General features: G+C 45.0%; 1 protein-coding gene across 1 annotated transcript in view; it reads left to right on the top strand.

Moving 5' to 3' along the window:
- Positions 1-19,941, top strand: part of LOC311101733 (roundabout homolog 2-like) — a gene marked incomplete at its 5' end in the record, with an annotated part of 67,620 nt that overhangs the window by 44,070 nt on the left and 3,609 nt on the right. The window contains 16 exons of the mRNA XM_084142903.1: positions 253-424; positions 639-844; positions 2,369-2,450; positions 2,720-2,894; positions 4,395-4,561; positions 4,707-4,828; positions 4,965-5,181; positions 5,430-5,548; positions 6,168-6,351; positions 6,607-6,825; positions 7,241-7,283; positions 7,403-7,545; positions 7,771-8,106; positions 8,322-8,460; positions 9,366-9,745; positions 10,218-10,334. Of these exons, the coding sequence (XP_083999029.1) occupies positions 253-424; positions 639-844; positions 2,369-2,450; positions 2,720-2,894; positions 4,395-4,561; positions 4,707-4,828; positions 4,965-5,181; positions 5,430-5,548; positions 6,168-6,351; positions 6,607-6,825; positions 7,241-7,283; positions 7,403-7,545; positions 7,771-8,106; positions 8,322-8,460; positions 9,366-9,745; positions 10,218-10,334 (2,821 nt within the window). The remainder of the gene's footprint in view (positions 1-252; positions 425-638; positions 845-2,368; positions 2,451-2,719; positions 2,895-4,394; positions 4,562-4,706; positions 4,829-4,964; positions 5,182-5,429; positions 5,549-6,167; positions 6,352-6,606; positions 6,826-7,240; positions 7,284-7,402; positions 7,546-7,770; positions 8,107-8,321; positions 8,461-9,365; positions 9,746-10,217; positions 10,335-19,941) is intronic.

The raw sequence follows: 19,941 nt of genomic DNA on the forward strand, positions 1-19,941 counted from the left end.
GTCCCTTCCCCATATTCATGCCCATCTCCCTCTCCCATCACTCTGGCCGTGTGTAAAGCGTCTGTCAGCTCACATTAAACCAACAGACCAAAACAAAAGTCCCAAGTTACCTCTTGCTATTCTGTATAATGCATGCATAAAGTACATAATCTCTCTGATTCATCACTAGCTAAGATGCAAGTGTTTCTGTGTGTGTGTGTGTGTGTGTGTGTGTGTGTGTGTGTGTGTGTGCGCTTGTTCGTTTGTGTGTAGATACTGCTGTTTCCTGGCCAGCACCTCTCCCAGTCCGGCCGCTACTCTGTGTCCATGAGTGGAGAGCTGTCCATCACCGACGTGCACCCAGAGGATACTGGGTATTATATCTGCCAGGCCATCAGTGTAGCAGGAAGTGTCCTGACCAAAGCCCTGCTGGAGGTGGAAGGGGGTGAGTTTGAGGGATGGAGGGGGTTACTTTGGGACGAGGAAGGAATATGGTACTGGGAGAGGAGAGCCCAGTACAAATACATTGATATTACAACACATATGAATGGATTGGCAGACAGCTCTACATAACCACTGTCAAATATAGTGGACATTACAGTGTGTGTGACAGGACCCACTGACATAATATCCTGTCGGTTCTTCCCTTTTACCCATAGGTCCTTCACCCCGTGTTCCACCAATAATCCGCCAAGGCCCAGCCAATCAGACATTGGCTCTGGGGTCCGTTGCCCAGTTACAGTGTCATGCGATTGGTGGACCCTCACTAAGGATTGGGTGGGAAAAGGACGGGGAGAGGATTGTGGGGGACGACCCCCGCATGACCCTGATGGAGAACGGGACACTGCAGATCACTAACGTTGAGGTACGTGTATGATGTCATGGAATAAAAATATGGCTGTGATCTGATTTTGTCTTTTGAGCCTCATGAACAAATTAGTATCGCGTGGCTGAACAGAAATCCCTGCCATCCATCATCGTTACATTTTTACTTTCTCCAAAGCCAGAGGGCAACCAACCAACGTTTTTATGTTCTCCTCCATTATAAGTACCTCTCTGTGTTTAAAAAAAAAAATCAAGGTGAAACTGAATTTCAAACTGACCTCTCCGGCGCGACTACATGCCTATGCAGTGTGTAATTGTAATGTTAATGAAGGGACTTGTTTGTAAATGTGTTCTGCTTTGATGAAGAGCAGTCTGTGGCCCTTTTTGTGCTGTGGCCTCACTGGAGGTGAGCATGCGGAACGGGGAGAGCAGCATCGTTTGTGCTAATTGACTGTGGCCACGCATGATTAACGATCTCAAAGCCTTTAATTAAATCTCTGGCACAACTCTCTCTCTTCCTCTCCCCCCCTCTCTCCCCCCTTTCTCTTTCTCTCTCCCTCTGTCTCGCTCTCCATCACTGCGTCATGCTCAGCAGTGGTGCTCAGCAAACTTGGATCATTAACACAAGGTCCAATGCATCACTGAGGCGGGGGAAATCTGCCATGCCACTGCGCTCAATGGAACAGAAGAGATGCATTAGCTTGGCATCAAGAGGGAGAGAGAGAGAGAGAGAGAGGAAGGGAGAGGACGAGATGTAGAGGGAGAAAGAGGGCTAAAAATAGTTAGCCTAGCGATGCCGCCTCCTAGTCTTCAATATTTCAGCAGTGGTTAAACTCACACAGAGTTCATCTGTCCACATACTACCAGTCCACCAACCAGAGGTCAATGCTGTGGTGAATGTTCTAACATGAATTTCTGTTGGTTACAGTAGACTGGCACTCCGCCAGCCCAGTGTTAGTAACACCATTAGGCCAGTGAAGTGTGTGGACATGTATACAGTACTGTGGAAAAGGAGAGCAGGTAGACTAGGGGTGTCCAACTCATTCCATGGAGGGCCTAGTGTCTGCTGTTTTCTTTTCTTTTTTTCTTTCAATGAACACCTAGACAACAAGGTGAGGGGAGTTCCTTACTAATAAGTGAGCTTAATTCATTAATCAAGTACAAGGAAGGAGTGATAACCTGCAGACACTCGGCCTTCCGTGGAATGAGTTTGACACCTGTGAGCTAGACCATGCACATGGGGAGATGAAGGCCATGTAGACTACTGTTCTCTCAGGAGTGTTCAGAACATATGACTCCTAGTGCTACTGTGGCTGAGTGATGTCTGCTTTGTGGCAAAGTGGCATTTCATAAAAGCTTTTACCTTTAAACTTCTAGAAGTGAGTCTAAGGACGGCGGCAAAGCAGTGAACAAAGAAGCAATGAATAAGTAAAAAGAGGAGAACCACTGGTATTTGCTCCACTTGGATTAGCAAACACAGAAAGGATCTAAACCACCGTGGTTCCAATGTTTTGGGTCCCCTCTCCTCGTGAAAGGGAGCTAAAATGCACCTCTCTGTTGCTAGGATACGGATTCGGGAATGTACACGTGTGTGGTGTCGAGCGCCATGGGCGAGTCAAGCTGGAGTGGGACACTCACCATGAGAGGTAAACTCACACACTCCTCTCAGCGCCTCACAAAACCAAACACCACTGGTTTCAAATGATACATTACACCTTATGGAAACCTACTTTCGTGCTTTAGCTACAGTATTCACCACTACTGTGTGTGGTTATCAATAGACTTGAAAAATGAACAGTCAAGCTCATACTATATCCCCGGTACACTACCACACACCACTATATCCCGGTACCATTACCACACACCACCACTGTGTCTCATGTTATCTCATGCCGTATCTCTGTTTGTTTCCCAGAGGATGGAGCCCCTGGGTCATCAGTTCCCCGGGTGTCAGAGTCCATCCAGCTGCCAGGGCCGCCCCAGAAGCCTGTGGTGACAGAGGTGACCAGAAACACAGTCACCCTCACCTGGCAGTCCAACCCCCACGAGGGTGGGGCTGCTGTCACCTCCTACATCATCGAGGCCTTCAGGTACAGTATGACATGCAAGGACTGGGTACCAGAGCCATATATTTAGAAACCGCATTGCCCAACCTCTCTTAATACATGGCTCTGCAGGGTACCATAGAAATTGAGGATTTCTATTTCTATGCTTTCTAGGTATGTTGCTATATCACTTGTGTTCTTGGTGTGTATTGTATTCACATACAGAGAATGTCCATTTGGTTTAACTAAGCCATTCATACATGTGCTACATGGGCAGGAAATAACGACGTGAAGGGAAACCGAGCCATGGCAGATTCAATAAAAGCATAAAGCATTCGGGAGCAGAGAATCATAGAATCAGTTGCATAAAGAAAAAAAAACCGCATTTTCCCAATGGTCCTGGACAGCACTGACCTGGGGCTATGGAAGGGCAGACCAGCCAGAGAGCTCTCATCACAGAGAGGTCAGAGGCTCAGGGCAGGCAGACACACAAACAGGCCAACAGGCTGCCTGCTGATTGGCACTGAGACTGACAGCACAGTTTGAGAGGAGACATTCCCATGGGTAGTGGTTAGGTACTTTCCTCGAACTTCATCTAACAGAGCACAGTCTTTAAATAGAGCTAGCTGCTGGATGGGGATGTCTACTATTATTCATCCGCTAACCCTCCTAGGACTGGAGAACAGGGCCTAATGGAAGAAGAGTGGGGGGGGGGGGCTTGAAGGGGGTTGGATGACAGTAGAGGGCAGATTGTCACACAGGTCTTGTCTGACACTTAGTTAAGGAGCAGGCCAGAGTTATAGCGCTGCTTCCTTAAGATGTCTGCATGCTTTTCATCCGGAAGAGTTTGTGCATATATTATGACGACATTTTGTGACGTTTTTGTTCATTTTGGACTTCGATAAGGTTTTTTTCGTCTGTTCGGGCACAAATTTTTTCTTGAGGCAAGCCGAAGTCTACGCACCTTCATCAGTGATTGGTCAACAGTAGGGATTCTTCAATAGTCTTTGTTGTCGTTCAAATTTTTTCATTGACAAATACTGCACCAAACATCTTAATTAGATGTACAATTGCGCGACTAAGATCTCCTCCGCAAAAACGTGAAAATTAATGACCGATTTCTTGGGTTATCTTAGATTAATTCTGACTATTTTGAGGAAGTGTATACTGGCTACGGCGTCAAATTTTTTTTTCTCATTTGTCAAGCGAAGGTCTTTTAATGGAGTACGCTAGCACGCTCGTTCGGTTCGGCTAGCGGAGTACGGCTAGGCGCCAGCCGAACTGAAGCATGCTGAAGCCTTTAGACTGGGCTCTTTTAATTACTCGCTGGGTAATTGACCGGACAAACCATACCATAGGCTAGGTAATATGTACTGTAGGTCCTCACTGGACTGAGATAATAGCATTTATTTACCCAACATTCATCTATGATAGAGGACCCAAATTGTCATACCACACTCATTGTTGTTATTTCTCATATCAGGATAAGGACAAGGCCAGACAATCCTACCAGAATTCAACCAGTAATTGATTGTTCTTTTCCAGCCAATCCGTTGGCAGTGTGTGGCAGACGGTAGCTGACCACGTGAAACAGGAGAAGCACACGGTCATCGGCCTGTACCCAAACACTGTCTACCTGTTCATCGTCCGAGCAGTCAACTCCTATGGTCTGAGTGACCCCAGCCCCATCTCTGAACCCATCAGGACACAGGGTCAGTATGGGCACAGAACAGCATATAATCACTCAATCACTTGAACTGTTTCATAGTAAAGTGTTATGTGATGTTAGGCTGTTCTCAGTGCAGTGTGGTATGATGTCAGGCTATTCTGAGTGCAGCTCTCTCTGTGTTGTTGTAGATGGAAGTCCTACAGAGCAGGGGGTGGACCACAGACAAGTGCAGAGAGAACTAGGGGAGGTGTCTGTCTACCTGCAGAAGCCTGTGGTCCTATCACCCACCAGTGCCCAAGTCTCCTGGACTGTGAGTAAAACTGAGTGTTATAATCTGGAAAAGCAATATGCTACTTTATACTGTGCTTCATACTTTACAATATCTCGGAATAGATCATTAACCACCTCTATGACCCACCCTCCCTCTGTGTTCTGTCATTGGTCAGGTGGCACGTCAGTCTCAGTATGTGCAGGGCTACAGGCTGCTGTACCGCTCCATTGGCAGCGCCTGGTTAGTCCAGGACGTGAAGGCTGGGTCTGAGCTCAGCACTGTCCTATCAGACCTGCGCACGAACACAGAGTACGAGGTGAAGGTCCGCCCCTACTTCAACGAGCTGCAGGGACTGGACAGCCCCCTGGTGCAGCTACGCACCCCTGAGGAGGGTAAGACACGCAGCGTGATGCAGGAGGGTCCCTCTCTGTGAAGTCTGTAGGCATAGTTCAATACATTTTCCTCAGACTTTCGTTCGAATTTTGTAAAGATTTTTTTGCTTCTAAAATGACTAATCAATGCTGTCATATGCTACTGTAGGATACCACAGCACATGCGTATAGGAACATCTATTTTATTGACCAGTCACTTTTTGTGACTTTTCGTTAACTAACAGTTTTCCATGTTCACATCCTTCCAGTGTTGAGTGCTCCCCCGCAGGCTGTGTCAGTGGTCCAGCTCAGCAACAGTGCCAGCATCAGTGTCTCCTGGGAGCCTCCCCCCGCTGACGTTCAGAGTGGTACAGTCCTGGAGTACAAGGTGAGATTACAGCGTGGAGACTGTTGAAGCTGTACCTGGCTGGAGGAAAGTGCTACTCTAGACTACTCTGTCTGATGTTAATTTAGTGAAAAGTGGCCAGTTAATTAGTCACTACAGCTGTTCGTGAGAAAGATAAAATGAAATATTTGTTTGAATCAGCAATGTGCTGATTTTAAGCAGTCGGTTTTATCCTTGTTGACAAAACATGCTGTGCAGAACAGAAATGCTGTGCTAGTGGTTTTAATTAAACATTGCAAATTGCTCCATGTTTAGTATCAGTTAACAGCAAAAACACAATTTAACCAATTTAGTCCTCAGATTTAAATCACTTGTCCTCATCTTGTTGATTGGATCTCTAAGTTTTGCTTTGCAGTCGACATAAAAACAACACTTATTTTCTAAAACTTTTCTGGAAAGGCGTTTAAAGCCTATTGTATCCCCATGTCGTGCCGGCTGACAACAACAAAATATCTCCACTTCTGGTTCAGTTGTCCCATCCTCTTGGCAACATGATCGACTTAATGCTTCTAGTGTTATTAAATGTTGTAGGTTATTTCTGTCCCTCCAGAGTTTCTGTCGGTCCACCACTCAGTATCAAGTTTGTTACTCTGTCTGTCAGGTCTGGTGCCTGGGGAGTGACTCTGAGATGAAGACAGAGAGCCATATCAACAGGACAGTGGATGGAGCAGTGTTATCCATCCTACTGACTGGGCTGCTACCAGACCTCCAGTACAGTGTGATGGTGGCTGCAGTCACCATCTTAGGAGTGGGTGAACACAGCCCACCAATAGACCTGGTTCTCAGTGAGTCAGCTTTACCACTAGAAGAGACCCTTCGATGCAACATTAATAGCCTGTCAACCTGGTCCTCAGTCAGTATGGTAGATTACTAAAGACTAAAGACGAGGATCGAGGTTTCTGAATTGTTTGTTACTGGTATACTGTATTTCAACACTTCTTGCTAGAAAATCAATGGGGTTAGTTAGTTGTCTGTTTATTCAGGAAACCATATTGGAAATGAATTTGCCAGAATGATAACCTGGACTCTCTATCATTCAGCCCTGTCACTGGACATGCCTTCAGACCCTCTGCAGAAAGACAGCAGCCTCAGTCTATCAGAGCAGATCACGGGCGTGGTCAGCCAACCAGCGTTCATAGCTGGGTTGGGCGTGGCCTCGTGGCTGGTGCTCATGGGCTTCAGTGGTTGGCTGTACTGTCGCCACCGCAGGAGGAAGGAGCTGGGACACTACACCACCTCATTCGCCTACACACCTGCAGGTATACTGTAACATCCTTAACCTCAACCCCAACACTGTATTCACATAACATACAAACAATACCATTAGCATTACAATACTAATCTGTTCCAATCCTGTCACCATCACGGCTTGCCAAAACTGGGTATCTGAGTGTCTTAAAATGTGACTTGTTGTAATCTGTGGCTTCTGAATATTAGTGTTGCTGTGATCTATGCCTTGTTAGTGTATCTAGGTCAGACTCAGTAGCATGGCCTTAATGAAATGACAAAAGAAAACGGCATGCCTGAATCCCAAGTGGGACACACTATTTTGTGCCCTTGAGTATACGGCATATTATCTTAATTGGTTTGGCAAACAGCCCTAGATGAAAGCCACTGCCTAATAAAGAGATATTTTAATTGCAGCCATTGCTTTTGTTGTTGTTTTTCCTGCAGTTGGATTCGCTCACAGTGAAGGATCTGGTCTCAGCAATGGAAGGTAGAGGTTTTGGTTTTACTCAGAGAATCAATGTAAACATGAGTGGACTCTTTTTTTTATTACAAACAGCACAGACTTACAGTAATATCTGACCTTTAGTTCTCTCCATCTGTTTACAGTAGACCAGGGATGGTGGGCTCCAACATGGGGAACTACCCCTGGCTAGCAGACTCCTGGCCAGCCCCTGGCCTTGCCCACAATGGAAAAGACTCAGTCAACTGTTGCTCTGGCAAACTGGACTCTACAGACAGGTACTACAATGGTGAGAGCCCACAGTCACGTCTTGCAACTTCGGATGGGATAAAATGCAGTAGTTTGAATAGAAGCTAAATTAATAGTAATAAGCTGCCATTGCTGCTCAAATGATGGAACCTATTTGAGCTTTTGTGATTGACCAGGAAATTGCAGAGGGAAGATCAAGTGGTTCATTCAAGGAAATGGCCTCCACTTTACATTTTTTTATTGACTTTCTATTTCTGTCCAGCAGTTGGCATCTCCAATTACCTGAGCCAGTCTGAGAAGTACAGCTCAGTGTCCACCGACAGTCCCATCTACAGCACCATCAGTACAGCTGCTGCTGAGGACCTGCAGGGTCTAGCCTACTACAACACATACTCCAACACCCCCTGCAGCCAGGGCTCCAACACCCCCTGCAGCCAGGGCTCCAACACCCCCTGCACCCAGGGCCCTGACTCCTACGCCAGTACCCCTGTCCTCTCCAACTCGGGCCACTTCGGTCTGGAGCAAGACCTGGACCAGTGGACCATCCAGTCTGGACAGTCTGGAGAGTACGCCAAGCTGCAGTACGCCAGGACAAGCAATGGTACAGGCAGCTATTACACTTCTCATGTACTGTGGTTGAGGGCTCATGGAATGTTAAGTGGTGAGGATATAGCTAACTTTGTTACATAGTTGATGTGGGTGTTTGTATGCTGTACACAAACATGTATAGTACATATATATTTAACATAGCTCATTTCTAATGTTCTCTTCAGCTTGATTTAAATAAGTGTTGTCTGCTGTCTCTCTGTACTGTAGCCAAGCTGGTGAAGCAGAGGTCCGTGTGTCCTCCATCCAAGCCTGCACCACTCAACTGGGAGGATGTACTGTCTCTACCGCTGCCTGCTAATAAAGAACGGGGTTACACCAAGAGAGACAGGGCTGAGGGGAGGAACAGGTAACACCCAGCGCTATATCCCCTGTAGACACCCTCCCATGGGATAAATTGTTAAGGACAGATGAGAGAACTAATGGAGTTGGGAGGGAAATGGCAGTACAGGGAAGGAGAAGTAGGAGTGCTGAAGTTGCTACATATTGCACCTTTTCTCCATAACTCATTGTGATTTTTCCTGATGTGTCCTTTTTATCTATTCTCTGACGCCCTCATATAAGGGCTATGTTTAGATTGAATGTATGGCTTGCACTCTATTTGACCTGATAGTTTACCTGAACTACATAGCAAGAGTTCATGACGTTAGGCCCTGAACCCGTCCTCTGGTTCAAACCAGATTGTAAACTCTAGTGAAGTTTACTACGGTTAATGTTGGAGTTAAAAACATTCTTGTCTGGAGGCTCAGGAGAGACTCTTAGTGTGGCTGCATCAGGGGGAGTGTATAGTTTACTCTAACTCATTGTGACAGATTAGATTGTGGCCATAACTGGGGGGACCTAGCTGTTCTGACTGTGCTGTGTCTTTTGTAATGACATTAGCCATCGTCTGACAGTGTGGATTAGCACTTTCCTTTTTCAATAACATGTCCTCTGTTAAATCTGCTCTGACGTCCTCTGACGTTGTCATGGCAACATATAAATCATTTGAAGTCTCTTGTGTTTTGTAACCCATTGCTGCTGGTTCCTCTTTTAAAATGTAACTCTGTCAACTACTGTAACTGTCTCTGGATATGGCTGTTAATGTGCCTCGAAGAGTTTTCTTGATGATAAAGTACAAGTATTGTGTAAGATAGACCCCTTAGATTTATACTGGGGTCTTACTGACAGTGTTTTTCACTCAATGTGTCAAGTCCTCTTAGTTGTTAAACCTGGGGCCTTTACTCACATGTTTCCTCTTCCTCCTGCTCCCAGTAGCTCGGATGAGGAGGACTGGTGTCCCCCGCTGCCAGCCAGGCCTTACCTAATGGACAGCTCCAGGGAGGAGTTACCCAGCCTGCCCTCCTTCAGAAGAGAGAAGCTGGCCCAGGGCACCAACTCCAGCCTACAGTCCACAGCCACGCTCCCCCCCTCCCCCCAGGAGGAGACACGCCCCCCTAACCCCAACGATAGCCCCCCGCTACAGCACTTTGACCTGCTGGGCCGCTACGGGCCCGGTTCCCAGATCTCCCATTCCAACCCCAACCTGTTCGCCAATAAGGACGCCTATGATGTCAGCGGGCCATACCACACCAGCCAATGGGGAGACACCTTCACGGGGGAGAGCTTTACTTCAGAGAGGAGTGGCAGAAGAGGTTAGTTGTACACACCTGTCCCCCTGTCTTTACACACCTGTCCCCCTGTCTTTACACACCTGTCCCCCTGTCTTTACACAACTGTCCCTCGGTCTTTACACACCTGTCCCCCTGTCATAGTTCTAATGCAGAGGATAATTATTTATATGTGTAGATAACCTCTTGAAAATGACCAGCCTGGTCACAGAACTGTATGTGCTTTAGCCACGTCCTTTGTTGCCATGCCATACATACAGTCCGTGTTTGGCATGACAACGAACAGGACAAGAGGAGTTGGCTAAAGCACAGACAGATCTGCTACTAGACTAATCCATAACTGCATAATTATTCTGAATTATTCAATGTTATCATGTTACGTGTAACAAAGTATTTGTACATGAAAATTGAATCAGATCTATTCTGAGATGGCTCTGTGTCTTTTATTCCCACTGAATGTCTTATTGATGATGACATCACTGTTCTTTTCTGTCAGGACAATCTCCTCCTTTCCCGGCTGAGTCCGCCCACGCTACGCAGGGACACAGAACCAGAAGCAAGAAGAAAGCCCTCAGGGAGGGCCAGCACCGACGAGAGCTGCATGACCAAGCAGGTAAGACATTGGAGAGTAGGCTACATTTATGTTATCTTCATATCATATCTTCTCTTTGGAGAAACTTTTATACAAGGCAACACACATAGCTTTTGTAATAACAAGTTACCCCAGCTTATTATTTGCAACAACTTAGAAATGGCTATAACTTTTTGGTGTTTTGCTAGCACATGCCCATAAGTAACAGGCCCACCTTGGGATTCAAGCAACATCCTTACATTACAGTACACTACATTTACATTTTGGTCATTTGGCAGACGGTCTTATCCAGTACATATGGTTAAAGTGGAAATGGCAGCGTTTTAACTACTTTGCAGATATGAAACAAACAGACAATCATAATATCAGTAAAAAAAGATCTAATTCCCAGTTTATGCTACAAAACCAACTTTATAAGAGGTTTTAAAAATAGGTTATCTTTGCCTCAACATTCCATGATGTTACACTAAGCTAAGGCATTGTTGGCAGAATAGATTGATGCAGTTCAATGCATTATTAATATAATTCACCAATACATTTCATGGTAGTCCAGAAAATATTGCTATCAGGTTGTAAATCACAGCTGGCCTGGTACATTGTTTGCTGCCTCCATTCGGGATGCACTGTTTCAGTTTCAATAGCTCAATATTTTGGACAAAAATTGACAAATGTAACGAAGGCTGGGAATGACAATACAATCAAACTAGCAAGGGCAATGATCACAAGTCAGTCATAACGTGGCTAATAGGCTAGCGTGTCTATTTATGTAGCAAGCTAAAAACTCTGAGCCTAATGTTAGCTAGATCGCTAGCTGCTAGGAGGATGTCATGTCATGTCATTGGAGGAGTGGGTGAGTGACTGACTTTTCCCCCTCATATCGCTTTTTGGTGGCTTTACACAGCTAGAGATGCAGGTGTCATTTATTTTTTTATTTTTTTTATTTCACCTTTATTTAACCAGGTAAGCCAGTTGAGAACAAGTTCTCATTAACAACTGCGACCTGGCCAAGATAAAGCAAAGCAGTGCAATAAAAACAACAACAACACAGAGTTACATATGAAATAAACAAAATGTACAGTCAATAACACAATAGAAAATCTATATACAGTGTGTGCAAATGTAGTAAGTTATGGAGGTAAGGCAATAAATAGGCATAGTGCAAAATAATTACAATTTAGTATTAACACTGGAGTGATAGATGTGCAGAAGATGATGTGCAAATAGAGATACTGGGGTGCAAATGAGCAAAATAAATAACAATGTAAATAACAATATGGGGATACGGTAGTTGGGTGGGCTAATTACAGATGGGCTGTGCAGTGATCGGTAAGCTGCCCTGACAACTGATGCTTAAACTTAGTGAGGGAGATAAGTGTCTCCAGCTTCAGAGATTTTTGCAGTTCGTTCCAGTCATTTGCAGCAGAGAACTGGAAGGAATGGCGGCCAAAGGAGGTGTTGGCTTTGGGGATGACCAGTGAGATATACCTGCTGGAACGCATACTACGGGTGGGTGTTGCTATGGTGACCAGTGATCTAAGATAAGGCAGGGATTTGCCTAGAAGTGATTTATAGATGACCTGGAGCCAGTGGGTTTGGCGACGAATATGTAGTGAGGGCCAGCCAACGAGAGCGTACAGGTCACAATGGTGGGTAGTATATGGGGCTTTGGTGACAAAACGGATGGCACTGTGATAGACTACATCCAATTTGCTGAGTAGAGTGTTGGAAGCTATTTTGTAAATGACATCGCCGAAGTCAAGGATCGGTAGGATAGTCAGTTTTACGAGGGCATGTTTAGCAGCATGAGTGAAGGAGGCTTTGTTGCGAAATAGGAACCCGATTGGAGATTTAACTTTGGATTGGAGATGCTTAATGTGAGTCTGGAAGGAGAGTTTACGGTCTAACCAGACACCTAGGTATTTGTAGTTGTCCACATATTCTAAGTCAGACCCGCCGAGAGTAGTGATTCTAGTCAGGCGGGCGGGTGCAAGCAGCGTTCGATTGAAGAGCATGCATTTAGTTTTACTAGTGTTTAAAAGCAGTTAGAGGCTACTGAAGGAGTGTTGTATGGCATTGAAGCTCATTTGGAGGTTTGTTAACAGTGTCCAATGAAGGGCCAGATGTATACAAAATGGTGTCGTCTGCGTAGAGGTGGATCTGAGAGTCACCAGCAGCAAGAGCGACATCATTGATATACAGAGTCGGCCCGAGAATTGAACCCTTTGGCGCCCCCATAGATGGCCAGAGGTGCAGACAACAGGCCCTCCGATTTGACACATTGAACTCTATCTGAGAAGTAGTTGGTGAACCAGGCGAGGCAGTCACTTCTCCGCTGTGCAATCTGGTTTCCGAGCTGGCCATGGGTGCACCTCAGCCACACTCAAGGTCCTAAACGATATAATAACCGCAATCGATAATAGACAGTACTGTGCAGCCATCTTCATCGACCTGGCCAAGGCTTTTGACTCTGTCAATCACCGCATTCTTATTGGCAGACTAAATAGCCTCGGTTTCTCAAATGACTGCCTCGCCTAGTTCACCAACTACTTCTCAGATAGAGTTCAATGTGTCAAATCGGAGGGCCTGTTGTCCAGGTGGAAAGCATGGCCAGCCGTAGCAAAATGCTTATTGGAATTCTCGATTATCGTAGATTTATCGGTGGTTATAGTGTTTCCTAGCCTCAGTGCAGTGGGTAGCTGGGAGGAGGTGCTCTTATTCTCCATGGACTTTAGTGTCCCAAAACTTTTTGGAATTAGTGCTACAGGATGCAAATTTCTGTTTGAAAAAGCTAGCCTTTGCTTTCCTAACTGATTGTGTATATTGGTTCCTGACTTCCCTGAAAAGTTGCATATCGCAGGGGCTGTTCGATGCTAATGCAGTACGCCACCGGATGTTTTTGTGCTGGTCAAGGGCAGTCAAGTCTGGGGTGAACCAGGGGCTATATCTGTTCTTAGTTCTGAATTTTTTGAATGGGGCATGCTTATTTAAGATGGAGAGGAAAGCACTTTTGAAGAACATCCAGGCATCCTCTACTGACTGAATGAGGTCAATATCCATCCAGGATACCCGGGCCAGGTCAATTAGAAAGGCCTGCTCGCTGAAGTGTTTTAGGGAGCGTTTGACAGTGATGAGGGGTGGTCGTTTGACCGCGGATCCATTACGGACGCAGGCAGTGATCGCTGAGATCCTGGTTGAAGACGGCAGAGGTGTATTTAGAGGGTAAATTAGTCAGGATGATATCTATGAGGGTGCCCATGTTTACGGATTTAGGGTTGTACCTGGTAGGTTCCTTGATCATTTGTGTGAGATTGAGGGCATCTAGTTTAGATTGTAGGACGGCCGGGGTGTTAAGCATATCCCAGTTTAGGTCACCAAGCAGTACGAACTCTGAGGATAGATGGTGGGCAAGCAATTCACATATGGTGTCCAGGGCACAACTGGGGTCTGAGGGGGGTCTGTAGCAAGCGGCAACAGTGAGAGACCTATTTCTGGAAAGGTGGATTTTTAGAAGTAGAAGCTCAAACTGTTCTGGATAGTATGATAGAGCTACTGCAGGCTATCTCTACAGTAGATTGCAACTCCGCCCCCTTTGGCAGTTCTATCTAGACGGAAAATGTTGTAGTTCGGGATGGAAATTTCTGAATTTTTGGTGGCCTTCCTAAGCCAAGATTCAGACACTGCCAGAACATCAGGGTTGGCGGAGTGTGCTAACACAGTGAATAACTCAAACTTGGGGAGGAGGCTTCTGATGATAATAATAATATGCCATTTAGCAGACGCTTTTATCCAAAGCGACTTAGTCATGTGCGCATACATTTTTACGTATGGGTGGTCCCGAGGATCTAACCCACTACCCTGGCGTTACAAGCGCCATGCTCTACCAATTGAGCTACAGAGGACCACGCAGTCCTGATGTTAACATGCAAGAAACCAAGGCTTTTACGGTTACAGAAGTCAACAAATGATAGCGCTTGGGGGAAGGAGTGATACTGGGGGCTACAGGGCCTGGGTTAGCCTCTACATCACCAGAGGAACAGAGGAGGAATAGAATAAGGATATGGCTAAAGGCTTTAAGAACTGGTCTTCTAGTGCGTTGGGTACAGAGAATAAAAGGGGCAGATTTCCGGGCGTTGTAGAATAGATTCAGCGCATTATGTACAGACAAGGATATGGAAGGATATGAGTACAGTGGAGGTACACCTAAGCATTGGGTAACTATGAAAGAGAGAGCATCACTGGAGGTACCAATTGAGCCGGTCTCCGCGTGTATGGGGGGTGGGACAAAGGAGGTCTGAGGCTGGTTGAGCTGAACTTGGGGCTCTACAGTGAAATTGTATAATAAGAACTAACCCAAACAGCAATAGGCTAGGCATATTGACATGGGATAGAGGCATAACGCAATCACAGGTGTTGTTTGAGAGGGCTAAGACAACAACTGGTAATGGCAACGAAAGTTTGGGCTGAGGCTAAACAGATAAACAGGATGGGGTACCGTGTAAAGGAACAGTCCAGCAGGCATTAGCTATATAGCTAGTGATCATAAGGTCCAGTGAACAGCACTAAGTAAGTCCGGGAGCAGATCGTAGGCTGCTAAAGCACAGGCGAGCAGGAGGCACGGCTGTTGATTGCGCGTGCTAGCGGGCCGGGGCTAGCAGATGGATCTTCGTGGTCATCGCAACGGGAAGCCTGTTGAAACCACATCAGACGATTACGTCGGCAGACCAGTCGTGATGGATCGGCGGGGCTCCATGTCGACACTAGGAGGTCCCGTCCAGTTGACAGAGAGATAGATAGCCGGAAGATGGGCCTGGCTCAAGGCTAGCTCAAGGCTAACTGGTACGTCGGGAAGTGATGATTAGCCAACAACAGCAGCTAGCTAGTTGCGATGGTCTGGTGTTAAGGTCCAGTGATTCAGTGATTCCTGCAGAAAATCCGATATGCTCTGGGTCGATAGCATGCTGTGCAGACTGGCCGATAATTGTCCAGGCTAGAGCTGGCTGGTAGGTAGTGCAGGCCACGGACAGTGGTGAAGACCGCTAACGGTGGCTAATAGCAAGCAGCTAGTTAGCTGGCTAGTTTCAGCCGTAGGCTCTTGATAAAAATAAAGAAATAATAGAATCCGTTCCACATTGGGTGAGGCGGGTTGCAGGAAAGTATATTTAGTTAAAGGAGAGATGGAGAAATATATACGAATAAAAGACAAAAAACAGGCTATGTCAGTAAACGTAGGCAAAGAAAGTAATAGTTAGTCACGAACGCTCTAGATAACATGTAAACAGCCTAACCAGCTCTGCTAGGGCGGGTAAAATGGTCAGAGTGAGGTGTTCTGTCATTTGTGTCTGGAAGAAGCTTGCTAACAAGCTAGCCAACTTTAGCCAATTAGCTTTGGTGCTTGGTTGGGACAAGCATGCATTGTTGGCAGGCAAGCTGCAAAGGACGAGTAGGTTACAATTCTCCATCGTTTGTCAGTGCAATTTTGACGACCAACTATTTGAAAAAGTTAGAGGGTTTATCTAATGTTTTTTTGTTAGGATGTTGGCTCATCTTTCTCTGGCTAGCATTTGTTGTTGATCTTTTTGTTGTTGATGTGCATAACTGAAGGAGAGAGAGCCTACCTTTTTCATGGTTGTTTGATCAATAGGACTGTAAAGTTCCCAAATGTAAGAGGACTCCGAAGTGGTATTGACATATTTGCAGAAATCCATTCAGGTGTATTTTGTGGCTTTTGGCGAATGCGTTCTAATGATCTAAAGTCGCGCAGTTGCAACTGCCTGTAAACACACAGTCCAGTTCAAAGTGAATGATGGCAGGCCTGTGTGCAAAAAGCTCTGATTGGCTATGGTGTACCAGTCTGCGTAGACTCTGGTCCTGGACGAGACAGATAATTTTATTTGGTTTTATTTACTGCAGTGTCTATTAATTGTCCAAATGTATGGCCGCTTTCCCACTCTATATTGCTGTAGAATTTTCACAAATGCCTTAGAATACGTAATTCCCAAACATTATAAGAATTTATGAAAACGTGAAAATGACCATATCTACACTACTGGTCAAAAGTTTTAGAACACCTACTCATTCAAGGGATTTTCTTTATTTTGACTATTTTCTACATTGTAGAATAATAGGGAAGACCTCAAAACTATGAAATAACACACATGGAATCATGTAGTAACCAAAAAAGTGTTAAACAAATCAAAATATATTTTATATTTGAGATTCTTCAAATAGCCACCCTTTACCTTGATGTCAGCTTTGCACACTCTTGGCATTCTCTCAACCAGCTTCACCTGGAATGCTTTTCCAACAGGCTTGAAGGAGTTCCCACATGCTGAGCACTTGTTGGCTGCTTTTCCTTCACTCTGCGGTCCGACTCATCCCAAACCATCTCAATTTGGTTGAGGTCGGGGGATTGTGGAGGCCAGGTCATCTGATGCAGCATTCCATCACTCTCCTCCTTGGTAAAATAGCCCTTACACAGCCTGGAGGTGTGTTGGGTCATTGTCCTGCTGAAAAACAAATGATACTCCCACTAAGCCCAAACCAGATGGGATGGCGTATCGCTGCAGAATGCTGTGGTAGCCATGCTGGTTAAGTGTGCCTTGAATTCTAAATAAATCACAGACAGTGTCACCAGCAAAGCACCCTACACCATAACACCTCCTCCTCCATGCTTTACAGTGGGAAATACACATGCGGAGATCATCCGTTCACCCACACCGCGTCTCACAAAGACACGGCGGTTGGAACCAAAAATCTCAAATTTGGACTCCAGACCAAAGGACAGATTTCCACCTGTCTAATGTCCATGGCTCGTATTTCTTGGCCCAAGCAAGGCTCTTCTTCTTATTGGTGTCCTTTAGTAGTGGATTCTTTGCAGCAATTTGACCATGAAGCCCTGTTTCACACAGTCTACTCTGAACAGTTGATGTTGAGATGTGTCTGTTACTTGAACTCTGTGAAGCATTTATTTGGGCTGCAATTTCTGAGGCGAGTAACTCTAATGAACTTATCCTCTGCAGCAGAGGTAACTCTGGGTCTTCCATTCCTGTGGCGGTCCTCATGAGAGCCAGTTTCATCATAGCGCTTGATGGTTTTTGCGACTGCACTTGAAGAAACGTTCAAAGTTCTTGACATTTTCCAGATTGACTGACCTCTGTGTCTTAAAGTAATGATGGACTGTCTTTTCTCTTTGCTTATTTGAGCTGTTCTTGCCATAATATGGACTTGGTCTTTTACCAAATAGGGCTATCTTCTGTATACCCCCTGTACCTTGTCACAACACAACTGATTGGCTCAAACGCATTAAGAAGGAAAGAAATTCCACAAATTAACTTTTAAGAAGGCACACCTGTTCATTGAAATGCCTTCCATGTGACTACCTCATGAAGCTGGTTGAGAGAATGCCAAGAGTGTGCAAAGCTGTCATCAAGGCAAAGGGTGGCTATTTGAAGAATCTCAAATATAAAATATACACTACAGTTCAAAAGTTTGGGGTCACTTAGAAATGTCCTTGTTTTTGAAAGAAAAGCAAATTTTTTGTCCATTAAAATAACATCAAATTGATCAGAAATACAGTGTAGATATTGTTAATGTTGTAAATGGCTATTGTAGCTGGAAACGGCATATTTTTTATGGAATATCTACATAGGTGTACAGAGGCCCATTATCAGCAACCATCAGTCCTGTGTTCCAATGGCACGTTGTGTTTGCTAATCCAAGTTTATCATTTTAAAAGGCTAATTGAGCATTAGAAAACCCTTTTGCAATTATGTTAGCACAGCTGAAAACTGTTTTGCTGATTAAAGAAGCAATAAAACTGGCCTTCTTGAGACCTAGTTGAGTATCTGGAGCATCAGCAATTGTGGGTTCGATTACAGGCTCAAAATGGCCAGAAACAAATAACTTTCTTCTGAAACTCGTCAGTCTATTCTTGTTCTGAGAAATGAAGGCTATTTCATGCGAGAAATTGCCAAGAAACTGAAGATCTCGTACAACGCTGTGTACTACTCCCTTCACAGAACAGCGCAAACTGTCTCTAACCAGAATAGAAAGAGGAGTGGGAGGCCCCGGTGCACAACTGAGCAAGAGGACAAATACATTAGTGTCTAGTTTGAGAAACAGACGCCTCACAGGTCCTCAACTGGCAGCTTCATTAAATAGTACCCGCAAAACACCAGTCTTAACGTCAACCGTGAAGAGGTGACTCCGGTATGCTGACCTTCTAGGCAGAGTTGCAAAGAAAAAAGCCATATCTCAGACTGGCCAATAAAAAGAAAATATTAAGATGGGCAAAAGAACACAGACACTGGACAGAGGAAGATTGGAAAAAAAGTGTTCAGACTAATCTAAGTTTTGAGGTGTTCGGATCACAAAGAATAACATTTGTGAGACGCAGACCAAATGAAAAGATGCTGGAGGAGTGCTTGATGCCATCTGTCAAGCATGGTGGAGGCAATGTGATGGTCTGGGGGTGCTTTGGTGGTGGTAAAGTGGAAGATTTGTACAGGGTAAAAGGGATCTTGAAGAAGGAAGGCTATCACTCCATTTTGCAACGCCATGCCATACCCTGTGGATGGCGCTTGATTGGAGCCAATTTCCTCCTACAACAGGACAATGACCCAAAGCACAGCTCCAAACTAAGCAATAACTATTTAGGGAAGAAGCAGTCAGCTGGTATTCTGTCTATAATGGAGTGGCCAGCATGGTCACCGAATCTCAACCCTATTGAGCTGTTGTGGGAGCAGCTTGACCGTATGGTAAGTAAGAAGTGCCCATCAAGCCAATCCAACTTGTGGGAGGTGCTTCAGGAAGCATGGGGTGAAATCTCTTCAGATTACCTCAACAAATTGATAACTAGAATGCCAAAAGTCTGCAAGGCTGTAATTGCTGCAAATTGAGGATTATTTGACGAAAGCAAAGTTTGAAGGACACAATTATTATTTCAATTAAAAATCATTATTTCTAACCTTGTCAATGACTACATTTCCTATTCATTTTGCTCTATTTCCTATTCAAACTCATTTCATGTATGTTTTCATGGAAAACAAGGACATTTCTAAGTGACCCCAAACTTTTGAACGGTAGTGTATGTTGATTTGTTTAATACTTTTTTGGTTACTACATGATTCCATATTTGTTATTTCATAGTTTTGATGTCTTCACTATTATTCTACAATGTAGAAAATAGTAAAAAATAAAGAAAACCATTGAATGAGTAGGTGTTCTAAAACGTTTGACCGGTAGTGTTGGTGCTCGCTTGTCAGAAAATGTAAAAAAATTAAATGAAAGTGTCATATTCTTCCTGGGGGTGTATATGAATAGATTTTAATAAGATTTCATGTTGCTAAAATGCTGTCAGTTCCACTTTTTTTTTTTTTTTTTTTTTTTCATTTTAGCAGACGCTCTTATCCAGAGCGACTTAGTTAGTGCATACATTCTTTTTGTATTTTTCATACTGGCCCCCCGTGGGAATTGAAACCACAACCCTGGCGTTGCAAACGCCATGCCCTACCAACTGAGCTACATCCCTGCCGGCCATTCCCTCCCCTACCCTGGACGACGCAGGGCCAATTATGCGCCGCCCCATGGGTCTCCCGGTCGCGGCCGGCTACGACAGAGCCTGGATTCG

This window comes from Coregonus lavaretus (genome assembly GCF_964263955.1).
Source record: "Coregonus lavaretus genome assembly, chromosome: 26".
Classification (NCBI taxonomy): Eukaryota; Metazoa; Chordata; class Actinopteri; order Salmoniformes; family Salmonidae; genus Coregonus; species Coregonus lavaretus.